Below are 13,801 nucleotides of genomic sequence, written 5' to 3' on the forward strand. Positions count from 1 at the left end.
CAGGGAGGAGCTATGGCAGGAAGAGTTGCACATACACTTGATGTAAACTGTGGAAAGGTTTGACTGTCTTAAAATGCAGATTTTATAATTCCATAAACAGTCCTAAAATTAATTCTCTCTGATCACTTACACTCTTGTGTTCTTTTTATAGGAAGTCCTGCTGAATATCGCAGTTAATCAGTTGGTAGCAGGATGTCACATGTTAGAAGATAAGAAAAACAATCCTCTGAAAAATATTCAGAAGGCCATCCATGTCTGTCCAGGTTACTCCTGTTCTCAAACACAGTAGTGATTGTTTGTCTTTTTAACCATCAGAAGCAAAAATTACTGGATTAAAGTAAAATCTGCTTTTGTTGGGTTGATTTGTTGTTTAGGGTTATCCATGTGTCTTTTGGGGAAGATGTTTAGAGTGGAAATTGTCACTTTTCTTCCAAATTTAGTGGTATGGGAATTAAGCCAGACAATAAGAAAAATATCACTGAGTTTTAAGGCTTCTTCTAAACCATGAGTAATTTCTTAATCACTCATCAGGAAAAGACATAAGTATTATTTAGTATACTAGATAAATTGAAAAACATATGTTCCCTCAGTATGCAGCGCCAGACAGAAGAGAATTATTCATCTCACTTGAGATTTTTTATTAGAAAAGTTCTTTTAAAATGTGTGGTTTATGAACTACAGAGAATTCTGTGGTTGTATTACTAAATAGTCTTCTTCCTATAGCATATGAAGTGCAAGCCTCGTGGGGTTTTTAGTTGCTAATTGGTACTTGATAGTGAAATACTAAAAAATTGCTTCTTCTAGAGTAATTTTGTTCTGATGCACAGGGCTGGCTGGCAAGTTCAAAATGTCAATTACTTTCCTACAGGAAATATGAGTGTATGACAGCTGTTTAAAAGCAGTGTACTTTACATTTTACTCTGTTAGATCTTCAAGCTTTGTTTCATTTTGCCAGCAAAAATAATTATTTTATGTATGAAAATTTAAATAAATAAAATCTTTAACTGAGCTCTGTCCAATTCAGGACAGAGATTGCTCTTACAGTAGTAGGTGTTCTTCATAGGGTTATTTAAAGGTGAAGCTGACACAGGAATTAGCTGGCAGTGGAAGTAGGCACCTATTGCTATAACTTTCATGCTGGTGGGCAGAACAGACTGAGTCTGCCACTTTGTGTTTTGTTACAACTCTTCAGTGAAAGCCAAGATTAATCTGTGTAGTGAAAAATAAATTGGCAGCTTCAGGTTAGCACACTGAAGCTATCTGTGAAAAATACATCAGCTGGCTTTAAGAACAGCGTCTTCCTTTTATAATCTGATGTGTCTTACTAGTTAGAAGCAAGTAGTTATCACCTTCCTTGATTTAAACTCAATTACTTCTCTTATTTTTGGTATCTTATTTACAGTGTATGGTTCCATTGATAGGTATGCTTTTATGCTTTATCTGATAAATCCCATTCTAAGTGAACTACCAGCAGGTTTAGAATGGGCATGAGTTCCCTTTTACCATTCTTTTCTAGATAATCCTGTTGCTTGGGCAGTGCTAATGGCAGCCTGTCATGCTGAAAACACTGTTGTCTGTCTAAACAACACTGAACCGAAACGAACAGGCCTAGAGATGACACTTGTGTCTACAGTTTCAGCCAAAAGTAAGCTATATGAGTTTCCTGTTTAAAAAAGGCAAAATAAAATTGAAATTGTCTAAGCTTGCAATGCTGTTCTGAATTTGCAAATAGGCTGAGGAGTACTCAATAGTGGTAATTACACAATAGTTGTAATTGTATTTTACACAAAAAACCCATTAAATTCTGATATATAGATGGGTTTAGATATTTAATGATAGCTTGCTTTCCCCTCCAAAGCTTCAAATAGTTTTGTGAAATAGTATTTCTGAACTCTGATGCCTACACTCATGAAGGTTGTGGATGTATTACATTGCAGCAGCAGTACTTTACAGGAAAAGGCTAAAGTAATTTTGAGTTCTGTAACTCTTCCAATAGGTGCTCATTCTTGCTCAATGCCCATAGTGTTTTCAAAACTGGAATTAAAATTCCATGTTTGATTGATCTCAAACCATTAACTCAAATGGTGTATGCTTATTTCCCCTCTTGCTTTTGATTTTGCCATCTTTCAATGTTCTACTGATGAAGGGAGCCATGTCACATTAAAACTCATAAAAATTCTCCCTTAGCAGATCTAGAGCCTGTGACCATGGTATTGTACTACAGCATAAATACTAATCTGTTTAAATGTGTTGTCTGTCTTTACAGCTGGAGAAAGTAATCTTCCACATAATTATGTCCGTACTCTTGAAGACTGGTGTCTGTGTCAAGCTATTACCAGTCTAGGGGAGACTGGTAAACTGTCAGAAGCTGAAGCTCTTTGTAACAAGGTATGATGGGGTCACACTGGCAGATTGTGGTAGAATTGACAGAAGCCATTATTTTTGTGCATTATACAGTAAGGTAATGTTTGAATTAGCAACTGTCTGTTCCATCAGAGATACAAAATATAATAGTTCACAGAATCACTGAGTATTCTGAGTTGAAAGGGACCCACAAAGATCAGATCATCAAGTCCAGCTCTGAAGTGAATGGCCTGTATGGGGATCAAACCTTCAACTCTGGCGGTATTAACAGCATGCTCTGACCAACTGAACTGATGGTTGGTATGTCCTCCCCTCCCCAATATATTGCTTGCAGCACCAGAACTATGTTAATAGTTGAAACAAGTAGTGTATGTGTCATGATAAAGCTGAAGTCTGTTCTTCCTGCCCAGAATTAAGCAAAACATTACTGGAATTCAGGGCAAGAAGTCAGGATAGGAGACATCCATGGGACTTCGATTTCTTCTGGGTTGTATTGGTACTTTGTTTCAGAGCTCCAAGTGGATGCTACAAGTTCAATTATTAAAAAAGAGAGGTCTTGCTGCAACGCAGCTATGGAAGGGAGCTGGGCTGTTAACAGCATTCAGTGGGGTGTTCATAAGCAGTAGACTTGGCAAAAGATAAACAAAAAAGCACACATCCATTATTTTCATTAAGGAAAATTACTAATCACGTGCAAATGTGATCCTTGTTTTTGGTATATTTCATTAAAGTGGATGGAAGTTAAAAAAAAAACACCAACAACAAACAACAAAAAACCTAAACCACACAAGCAGATTGATTGAACAGGCTGGTTTTCAGCAGGAAGTACTTTCTTTCCTCTTTGTTTGCTTGGTGAGGCGTTTTCCTTTGCTGGCCAACTTGTCTACTGACCTGCCTTATATTAACAATCATCAGAGATTTTGAGACATACAAGATCTATCCTTCCCTCAGTTTGGCAGGGGTGAAGGTTGTGGTGGATTTTGCTTGTATTATGCTGATTTTTGTTTAATTAAATAGCCTGGGGAGAGGACAGTCAGGGTCTGCAATTAGTGTAGATAAAAGGATAGCATTCCCTAGCACCACAAGCCTTCAGTGGTAGTTTCAGACCCCAAAATCCTCAGAAAGCAGTGTAACTGGGAGTCGAGAGTCAGACACTGCTGTCAGTCAGTTGTGAAGGATTCACAGGCAACATACTTTGTTAAAAAATATGTGAAAAATACAAATATTGTTTGTTAACACAAATCTGGTTTGAGTTATAATTCTTGGAATATTGAGATTTCAGCACAGAAAATAACATGCAGTGAGGTTTGCAAAAACTTCACATTTCACCTGAGCAGAGTAAAGCAACACATAGCTAGATTTCTGTCTTTTCTTTTTTGTGTTGGTTCAAAGAAATACTGTATGGATGCCTGCTGTTTCTGAATAGGAAATGTTTAGTAAAGTCCTTCTGTTCCAGTGAAAATAAAGTGTCTTGTTTGGGAGAACTAAAATTTCTTGAAGCATAATCAGGGTCCTTTTTAGCCCCAAGACAGGTTTTTGCCTATGTTAATAGGCCCAAAATTTTTAATAATTGTCCAACCAAGTGACAGATGTCTTTCAGAAACCAGTAAGAGTAGGAAATACAAAATGTAAATGTAAAATTAAGCTTAGACTTCAAATGTATTTTGAGAACAGTAGAAATATTTTATGTTTTTATGGTTCAGTCCTGAAATACTCCTTTGTGCAGTGGAGGACAAAAATGCTGTGTTTCAAGCACCCTGAGAAGGCTTTCAATGTTGTTTTCTATAAAGAGCAGAATGGAAAATCTAAGTGTCCTTGATACTGGAGAATGATAATTCTGATTGGTTTGGTTTTAGGGTTTAAAAAGCTGCCCTGAGCACCCAGCTCTGTTTTTGCTTTTGAGACAAATTCAGTGTAAGCAGCTGTTGCAGTCTCACAAAGAACTTCCAGACAACATCCTGGAGGAACTTCGCAAGACAGTCATGTCCAGTTCATCCTCAGCTGCAGCCTGGCAAGTAAGTGTCAATCTTTTCCCTGACTGGTGTGCCACTCTCACACCTGCTGTAAGGGAGTGAGCATTCGTTTCACTGCTTGATTCTACTTACATGCTGACAGTCAGTGACAGAAAAAGCAGCTTAAATTCTATTTGTTCCAAAGTTGAAATATCATGTTAACCTCTATAAAAGTTGGAATATTAAGGACTGCTAGTAACACCAGACATGGAGGCAGGAGAACTAAAAGTTCGAGATAAATGTCTTTAGGTATCTGTGATTTAACATGTGAGCAGAAACCAATGAAATACTTCATAACTTCATAAAAATAAATGGAGGTAAATGGTTTCCTGTTGTAGTAATACACAATTTCTTCTTTAAGAGTCTGAAAAGCTGAAAATTCTCTTTCTCCATAATGTCCTGACTTCAGGTGTCACTGTACTTTTGAGTAATTTGACTGCAGAGAATCACTCCCAGTAACATTGTTCACTAATTCCTTTCCATGGCATGATGAGTAATCATTTTTAGTTGACACAAAAGTGCTAAATATCTCTTCATATGCTGCTTCTGTGAGTCAGTCTGAGAAGTCTCACACATACCATAAGATCCTTTTGGTGATGCAACACCAAATATGTTCATTTTCTAACAGCTGCTTTTTTGTTTACAGTTATTATCTGTCTTTACCAATGTAAGTAGCACATTGTTTAAAAAAATTACATGAACTTATAGAGTCCTTTATGTAGCTGAAGGATTTATGAGGCTCCTCTGCGTGTTGATAAAATAAAACCCTGCTTGTGGTAAGATTCATTGGAGTTGTTTTCACTCTTAGAAGATCAGTGCAAGGCTGCTTTACAGATCATGATCTTGCTTCTTAGAAGGCTGCAGATGCTCTTCTCTACAGAAACACCAGGAGCATTATTTCTGGGGAAAATGCTTTTTTGATGCATTTTTCTGTGATTTGTGAGGCTTCATTTTCAGAATATAGAACTCATTCAGGTTGAATTTGCAAAATAGGGAACATGCAAGATCCTATCGTATCCTCTTTTTTAATAACATTTTTAAGTTAATTTAGAGTTTGTGTACATCCTTTAAATGTCCCTTGCATAGCCAAGTCATCTTCCTTACAACAGGGAGAATAAGTGAAATAAGTGCATGTAATGTGGGGAGTGGGAGGGGATGATTTGTTTTAGTCTTTTTAATCCAGGCCACAGGTAAGATACCTGTGAGGAAGATCTTTTTAGTCTTCAAGGAAGTATTTCTCAGGGCTTAGATAGCATTCTGAAAAACTTGGCTGCTACATTTGCTTCTAGTGGATTAATGTATGTTTTTATGTTTTCTGTCTCTGGACTTCCTGTGAGTTTGATTTATCCATTGTGATGACTTACAGTTTTACTACATTAGAGGGGCCATTAACTTTTCTTTCTGATTTAGGCTTTTGTCTAAATTGTTATGTGGGATTTAAGGGTGCCACTGAACTTCTGCTCTGATGGCTGTTCTACTTTTTGTGCTGTGACTTGTCAGGAAAATAGAGAAAAGTAGATCTGGCAAAACTGCCTTTGTGCCTTTGCAGGGGTTCTCTTCTTTACTTCTAGCGTGCTAGACATCTTCAGCTGCAAAGAGCTGAGGCTGAGGGAAGCTTTTTTCCCTTCACATGGATGAATGTTTTACTCTAAAAAGCAGGCCTGCAGCCTGATGTCAAGAATGCAATGTCTCACTAGTGCTAATTAGTACTTTCCAGTGTGTTGCTCTTTGTAATTGGGAGTAACTTCTATGACCAGAAAGCATTAATAATTTTTGCCTCCTCTGACACCCTGCCGTCCTTAGCTAGGAAAAGTCTAGAGGCCTTTGCTCAAAAGCAAAGGAATTACTTTGTTTACTTGGTGATCCAGCAAACAATATTTCTAAATATGGCTTGCACATCTTCATGCATATCATGTACATGACAAGGATTTGCAAATATGGCTGCATCTGCTTCAAAAAATGTGTGATGACTACAGAATTAAAGACAGACAAGCTAGAATCCTTTTCCTTCTCTTCATGAGGAGATCCAGGACATCTTGTGCTGGCAGAGCTGGCAGCAGCTGAGACAACCTATCAAAAAAAGTCTGTGAGTAGGCTAGGGAACTCTCAAAATAATTTACTGTGGTGAGGTGTACTGCCAGCTCTGCAGCAGACTAATTTTTCTGCAGGGCAATGCACAGTGTGTTGTTGGAATGAGGACTGGGTGCATGGTGTCAGCTAATATTATGCTGTGATACTCTCATAAATTGGACTAAATGGTATTACCTAATGGATGTGTGTTTTGGTGGCTCCATAACTGATTTTGTTGGATGTTTATTTTCAGTGGCTGGCGAAAATATATCAGTCTCAGAGAATGATGACTGGAGCAGAGATGTGTTACAGAAAGAGTCTGCAGTTGGCATCACAGCAGGGCAGCTGGAACGGGAAGTTATCCAGTCTGCTCAGGCTAGCTATGCTCGCACTGGAAATCTGCATGGTAGGATAACCAGCATAACATTACTGCATGATTTCACAGAAGATGGTGGAATAGAAGGCTTCTGTAGTCATTAAATTATACTCCTGTTACGCTTTATGAATGACAGCTAGGGAATAAAATGAGACTTCAAGGGGCAGTGGAGTATTGGTAGAACATGTCTTTGTAAGACAGGTTGCAACATAATAATCACCTAGAGCCACTTTGTGCCTGAGAGGCTCACTTGCTCAGTGAGGCTTGTCCATAACAGTTTTAGTTTGATCACCAAATTGGCCTACCCCTCAAATGTGTCTTGTTCAGACAACTGCCTCAACAGATGCTTTTTGTTCATTGGTGCCTGGAGGAGTCAGTAAGCCATGTTTCAAATATTTTTATGCTCTATGGTGATTTCCAGATATGATGCCTTGCACTGAAGCCTAAGAACAATCTAAGAGAATTATATCTTGTGGAATAAAGAAAATTACTCTATTCCTTGCACTGGGGGGGCAAAGTAAACATATCTCAGGATCTTGGCAAGTGTTTATTATCTTCAAGCAGTGTCACTCTAGAAACTTGAAGTGCACTACCAGAATTCAAATTCTGCTGTAAAATGTAGATACTGCTGTGATCTTGGCAAATGCTTTTTCACAAATTATTGAATGACCCAGTGGTAATCAAAATCAGGCAAAGCAATCCCCATATATCCTGAGATCTTGTGTAAGAAAAGACAGTCAGATTTACTGAGGATAAAGCTGCAAAACTCTTCTCTACTTTGGAGAAGAGAGTTGTCCTCCAAAGTCAGAATTTGTCAAGTGACAATATTTTTCCTGCTGTAATTCTGTCAGTTTTTACTGGTCTGCTTTGTTTCTTTTTGCTCCTAAATGCTTTCAGAGGTCTCAAGTTACTGCCTAAATTGATTAATACTATTTCTTCAAGGGCTGGCTTGAATTGCCTAAGAATAAACAAGACTTTGTTTAAAGATGAGATTAGTATGAATTTGATTACCTCATCCCAACTTTTTAAGTGAGCAGAGAAGCTGTAGGTGGATATTTTTTTGGCATTTCTGCACTGGTTTAATGAAATGTATAAAAGCCTGGTGAAAAACTTGCTTAGATCCAAGAAAGGTCTGTATTTGAAAATTGCTTGTCTCCCAGTTATCTTCCAAGTAAAGATTTGGTCACCCTTTCAAGTACACTGATTTGAATGCTATCCAGACACAATGGGGATAATAAGGTTTTTCTAAAGCCAGTTTTTCTTCCTTTGCTTTGCTTATATTCTTAAGATATATGCCTTTGCTCAATAGTTGCTCTGTTAGGTGATTACAGTCTAGAAGTTGGTTTTGACTTCTGATAAAAAATTATGTCACTTCTGGGGATAAATTTTACATTCTTGAATAGTTTTATATGTGGTATGAAGATTTGCAGGGGTTTCTGAAGCACTAGTAAAATTTGTATGAAAAAAACAAAAAGACTATGCGCACAAATTAGCACGGGGGAATACTGGCAAGGCTGATCCTAAATAAGTTAATATGACTTTTCTAGGCACTTCTAACCACTGTTAGTCTGGAGGATTTTTTAGACAAGTGTCTTTCTAACCTGCCAAAGCTTCTCAGAACAGCTTGAATAAAACCTGCTTTCTAGAGAGATGCAAATATACTACCATAAAGTACTTTTTCCACTGATTTTTCTTCTTTTTATTTTTTAAAATTTCTTTTTTTATTACTCTCTCTTTATTTTTTTCTTAACTTTTATAATAGGCTAATGTCTCAAATGAACACTGGCCATCCTTGGTTCAGGAGGCAACGACTGAAGCTTTGAAACTTTCACCTTCCCCTTTGGCAGTTCTGCTTCAAGCCCTGCTACAATATAATCGCAAAATGGGAGCAAGGTATGCATGATCTGTTAAGTTGTCAGTGGAATACCATGTCTAAAAATACAAGTAGTCATTATCTGCAGATCTAAGTTCAAGAACTTAAACAAATTTGAAAGTGGAAATTAATTCTTGAAATAGTGTGGCAGTTAAAGGAAGAGGGGAGAAAGGGTTGTGATGTGGGGAGCAACCAAATCTTCCATTATTTGTGAAAAAAAAAAGCTGATGGAGCACCACTGAATGAATATGACATTCCCACATGGAGTTGCCAGTTTTAACCAGATTTCTAATGGTGCTGTGAATTTGAAAATCTCTTTGTTAGGTGTTTTTGTTGTTGTTGTTGGAAGGTAGTATCAGCCAAACAGAATTTTACACTTTGTGTCTAAAATAATCACTTTGTCTCTATTCCAATTACCTTCTCTTCTGCACTTTCATATCTTGTCTCTGTTTGCAGGAACTGCAATAAGGCCTTTCCCGTATATTGCTTCTGGCCATTGTTGCTTGCTCTGTTGTGTTACATGGGGCCTGTTCAGTAGAATTTGATTTGGATTATGTTTTGATTACGTTTCTAGGGAAACTCGGCGAATGTTGGAGAGAATTGTTTACCAACCAGCCAATCCAGAAACCATAGTGTCAGTGGCACGCTGGTACCTCCTGCAACATCTGTATGCCAAAGATGATTGTGAATTAATAGATGTAAGACTGTCCACCTTATACAGAACCTCTGTCTATTTACGTTTGGTATTATACTTGCAACTGGGAAGTGGGGTAGAAGGAGGCTAGGAAGATGTTGCTCTAGAGGTGCAAATGTACTACAGGTTTTGAAATCAACACCAGTTTGTTTGAATATTTTCCATTCCTCCATGCAGTAATGAAAAATAAATAGTAAAGTCTCCAGTCCAAACTTGGAACAGTTTTAATGGTGATTCTTCAGTAGACATGAGGACCATTTAATTAAAATTTTAGCAATAATATTGTTAATTCCCTCTAGCCTGGCTGGAACATGTCATGTCCCTGGCCCAAAAGATCTGAGCAGTAGAATCTCTGTACTCTCTCTTAAAGGCTTGTGTGTAATGGTAGATTATTTTCAGTACATAGTAGATGCTGCATTAGTTTCTGTTGGCAGTACTTCACTAATGTATTTGATCAAACTCACAAATCCATGCAGCTCTTTGATGTAGTGCAAGTGGGGTGTCATTCATTTTGGCTTATAATGAGAGCTGCTTTTCTCCTCAAAATCTGAATGCACTCTGAATGACTCAATGAATACTGGTGATGAAGTCTTTCGCCCATATTATCAGCTGTTCCCTGGTGAAATGTTGAATCCAATACAAAGTAGATCTGGAGGTACATATAAAAAGGTGTAGACAAAAATCCATACACAGACATGCATAGACACAGATTAAAAAAGCTAGATTTAATGAGTTCAGAAGATCCTGGCGTGATCTCCTTGCACTTGCTTCTGCAGAGTCCCTGCTGATGAGATGATAGTCCCTGCTGATGAGATTATAATAATGGCTGGAGATTTGCTTGGTTCTGCTTAATGGTTTTTCTTTTCAGTATGTATAATGTCATTGGGTTACAAGAGATGTGCCAGAAGCTTATGAACATTAGGTTACTGTGGGACCTCCTTTTAAGGTCCCTAACAGAAAAGATCCAAATATGATGTGTGGAAAATAAATCAGGGAAGTGTGAATTTAACTGGGGGAGGGAAAAGGATGTGGCAGTTTTTTTAAAGCAGTTGCAGAGAACACTTGAGTTTGGCAAATGAAGATTTATATAAAGGTAAGATTTATACAAAGCAGGGGACTAGTGTGTGTCAGCAGGAAAACAGGTCTGCTTGTTTAATTGCCAGCAGGTAACTACTTGTCACGGTAATCAGTGATGCTTTTACAGAGCACTGGAAGTGATTACAGCCACTGTAGCGCAGAGTTTGGATCTTTTAAGCAAGTTGGTGTATAATGTTGAGTACTTCCTATCTGGGGATTATGGGTTAGATGATCTTTTAGTGAAACTGTTTAACAGGAATTTAAAAAGTACATTTCAGATTGCCATTAAGACAATAACAGAAAAATCTTAAATTCTGAAGTTGTTCTTTATTTTTCTCTGCAGGTGCTTATAGAAAATGCCAAAGCTAATGGAGATGTTAGAGCTCTGGAACTAAATGAGAAATTATCATCAAGTGCCTAGAATGGACTATCTGAAGCAAAACACTCTTATGTTCATCCAGTTGAATTAGTTCACCTTCCACAAGTGTATAGAGTTTGGGCTGTTTTGTTTATTGTGTCTGATTTTTTTTTCTGTTTCATCAACTGCAGCCTTGTCTTTAGTTTTGCTTTTTCTTGAACAAAAGTAGGTTATTTTCATGTTGAGTTACACACATAAAATCACATTTATTTGGAAAAGAAAATCCTGAAATTTGCTTTTGTTTGCTTCCCCCACTTAAACTTTGTTGCTATTCACAATAGAGTATTTCCCCCCTAACTTATGTAGCAAACAGAATTCCCCTTTATCTACTCATGCGTCTCTGTCAGGTCTGAGTGTTCTTGGGCTCTGATAACTCCTGGACAGCAGCTGGGGCCCCCTTCTGGGAGTGCTGGGTCACCAGAACTGATGCCTTGTGTAGGCTGACCTAGAACAGAGACTAGATGGAGTTAAAGAATAAAATAGGTATTTATTGGAAGGCCTCAATGGATACACCTTGGGCAGTACAAGAGCCCAGCCAGGGCTACACCCCAGATGAACCCAAAAATGGTCACAAAATGGATGACTGATCACGAGGTCTCTCACTTTTATAAGTTCTGGTCCATTACCATATTGGAGTTAATTGTCCATTTACAGCTTTAGATCATGAACCCCATCCTTCTTGTTTTTCTCTCTTCAGGCCACATTTATGCTCTTGGCCCTGAGATTTGGGTGGTTGTCCTTGGTCCCAGGCTAGGAAAGGAATTGTTTTGTCTACCTACTCTGTGAGGACTAGGTAGACAAGAGCTTACCATCCTTTAATATGAAGCTCAGAACTAGATACGAAAGCAGCAGAGAATCCGAAAAATATAAAAGCTAAAACCTGAGGCATCATTTGGATGCACACAGAAGTACAATTATTAACGCCACTGCCAGGTTTTCTTGGCACAGAGTCTTAAGAGCTGGGTAGCAGACAGCTCCTGTCATCTTTTGGTAATTCAGCAGCTGATTACTTAATTATGATAGCCGTTCTTCAGATATGTTATTTTACTTGTATGTACATGAAAATATAAAATAAATAAAGCAATGACTCTGACCTGTGAAAGCTACCATGAGGATGTTCACTCTGTTGACAGGAGTCATGATAGTGGTCAGTTTTTTTGTTAAAATCTTCTTAAAATTTCTGTCCAGCAGAGTTTTACAATGGCTTATACAATCCTGTGTTATAGGCAGGAAAGGGCACTTCAAGAGTGTGCAGTGGGACAGCATTGAACATGCACTTGCTTTTGGAACCAGTTGTTCTGGGCTTACAGAAAAGAGGATGCTGAGCTAGAGTGCAAGTCACACACGCTAATCTCTGGAGAGTGTGCCACTCATTTTAACAGGAAAACTCAGCTCAGTGGGCTGGGGCTTCTAGTCTGTGGAGGGAAGATGAAACCTCTAAATAGCAAGAATCTCCTTATCTTCCACAATTTCATTCTCTCACTTTTCCTTAAAATTATTTTCTTTAAATTTAGATTGATTATACTTCCCTTCACAGAGCTGCAGTCAAATAGCCTTGAACTATCAGTAACTGCAAATCTTAAATGGAAATGCTGCAAAAGCCAGACATGACTCTCAAGAGTGGCTGTAACTTTTTTTAGCTTGCTGCTGTTAAAAACCTGGAGAAATTCTTGCAGCCTATGGTTTGTATCCTTGGCATATAGTCTTGGTATGTGTGCCACCCACTCTAGTGGTGGAAAAGCTGTCATCGCCAGCCTCTTGGCAGCACAGTAAGCAACTGCCTGCCCCTCTTAATCCTTCTGTGCGAGCGTTAGCCTAGACTTTGCTGGTACTGAGCCCTGGATGCCTTCTAGCATCTAGGAGAGCCAACAGGTGACAACAGCCCAGAGAGATGCCAGCTGAGTAATTGTCAACTGTGATCATTCTGCATTAGGAAAAAAAATGTTGTAGTATGGTGCTTTTCTGCTCAGAACACCATGAAATTGCTTTTACTGTCAACAGTGATGAGCTCCTTGAATAAGATAATAATACAGCCTGAAGTTGTATTACATGCAATGTAGGAAAACTCCACAAATCTCTGTGAGTTGTGAAGTACTCAGTTAAAAGTGCTCAGGGAAGATGAGTTTAAATTTAAGCTTTTGTAAAATTCAACAACATGAGGTAAAAGTCTTGCTCTCCTGATTTTTAAGCAATGCATGGCCTCTACAAAATTGCACATTGTAGCAAGTCTGCTGTAACACTGGCAAAGCTTGTAAATTCCTGCAATTTGAGGCAACCGTGTCTTTTATGTAATGTAGAGCACAGCAAAATACAAAGCCATGTATGCATCATTGATTTGGGTAATTGAGAATTGCTTATGGATTTCACTGCCTAGAAGTCAGTGTTCTTTGGCTGCTCTTGCTGTAAAGTGGGGAAAAAAGAAACATTGCCAACTGTAAGTTATTATGTTGGTTTATGCTGAAGGCAGAATGGAACGAGATCTAATGAATTGAAGGTAGATAATTTTATGGCCGCAGATACTAGAGGTTGCTTTTTTAACCCCATGCTGGTTCTCACTAGAGAGAGCACCTCTAAGACTTGACAGGGCTTGCTCTTGGTGGTCTCTTTTCTGGGAGGTCACTTGGATAGTGGTTTTTTCATGTCTTTCTGATTTTTTTTTTTTAAGTTTCATTTTGTGTTCTGTATTTGAGCAGCTCCATAGATTAATGAACAGGACTTCATTTACTGAAGTCCTGTAAAAGAATAGGAACAATACATTAAATAGTGGTTGCTTTCAACACATTAAAAGTTGATTCTTTGTCTCTGCAAATATTTCTGACCCATGTTTAATGCAAACCACGTTAAATCCAATCTATCCCATTATTTAATTGTATCTTGTGAAAACACAATAGCAGCTTGGGTTGCAAACTTCTTGTTA

General features: G+C 38.1%; 1 protein-coding gene across 2 annotated transcripts in view; it reads left to right on the forward strand.

The window, feature by feature from the left end:
• Window positions 1–11,986, forward strand: part of SKIC3 (SKI3 subunit of superkiller complex) — a 46,799-nt gene extending 34,813 nt beyond the window's left edge. For both annotated transcript variants that reach the window (XM_063181096.1, XM_063181095.1), the window contains exons 33-41: window positions 4–57; window positions 152–263; window positions 1,517–1,645; window positions 2,267–2,388; window positions 4,221–4,379; window positions 6,700–6,852; window positions 8,585–8,715; window positions 9,270–9,393; window positions 10,810–11,986. In XM_063181096.1, coding sequence (XP_063037166.1) covers window positions 4–57; window positions 152–263; window positions 1,517–1,645; window positions 2,267–2,388; window positions 4,221–4,379; window positions 6,700–6,852; window positions 8,585–8,715; window positions 9,270–9,393; window positions 10,810–10,887 — 1,062 coding nt within the window. In that variant the 3' untranslated portion in view covers window positions 10,888–11,986. The remainder of the gene's footprint in view (window positions 1–3; window positions 58–151; window positions 264–1,516; window positions 1,646–2,266; window positions 2,389–4,220; window positions 4,380–6,699; window positions 6,853–8,584; window positions 8,716–9,269; window positions 9,394–10,809) is intronic.
• Window positions 11,987–13,801: the final 1,815 nt, after the last annotated feature.

This window comes from Melospiza melodia, chromosome Z, assembly GCF_035770615.1.
Source record: "Melospiza melodia melodia isolate bMelMel2 chromosome Z, bMelMel2.pri, whole genome shotgun sequence".
In the NCBI taxonomy this organism is placed as follows: domain Eukaryota; kingdom Metazoa; phylum Chordata; class Aves; order Passeriformes; family Passerellidae; genus Melospiza; species Melospiza melodia.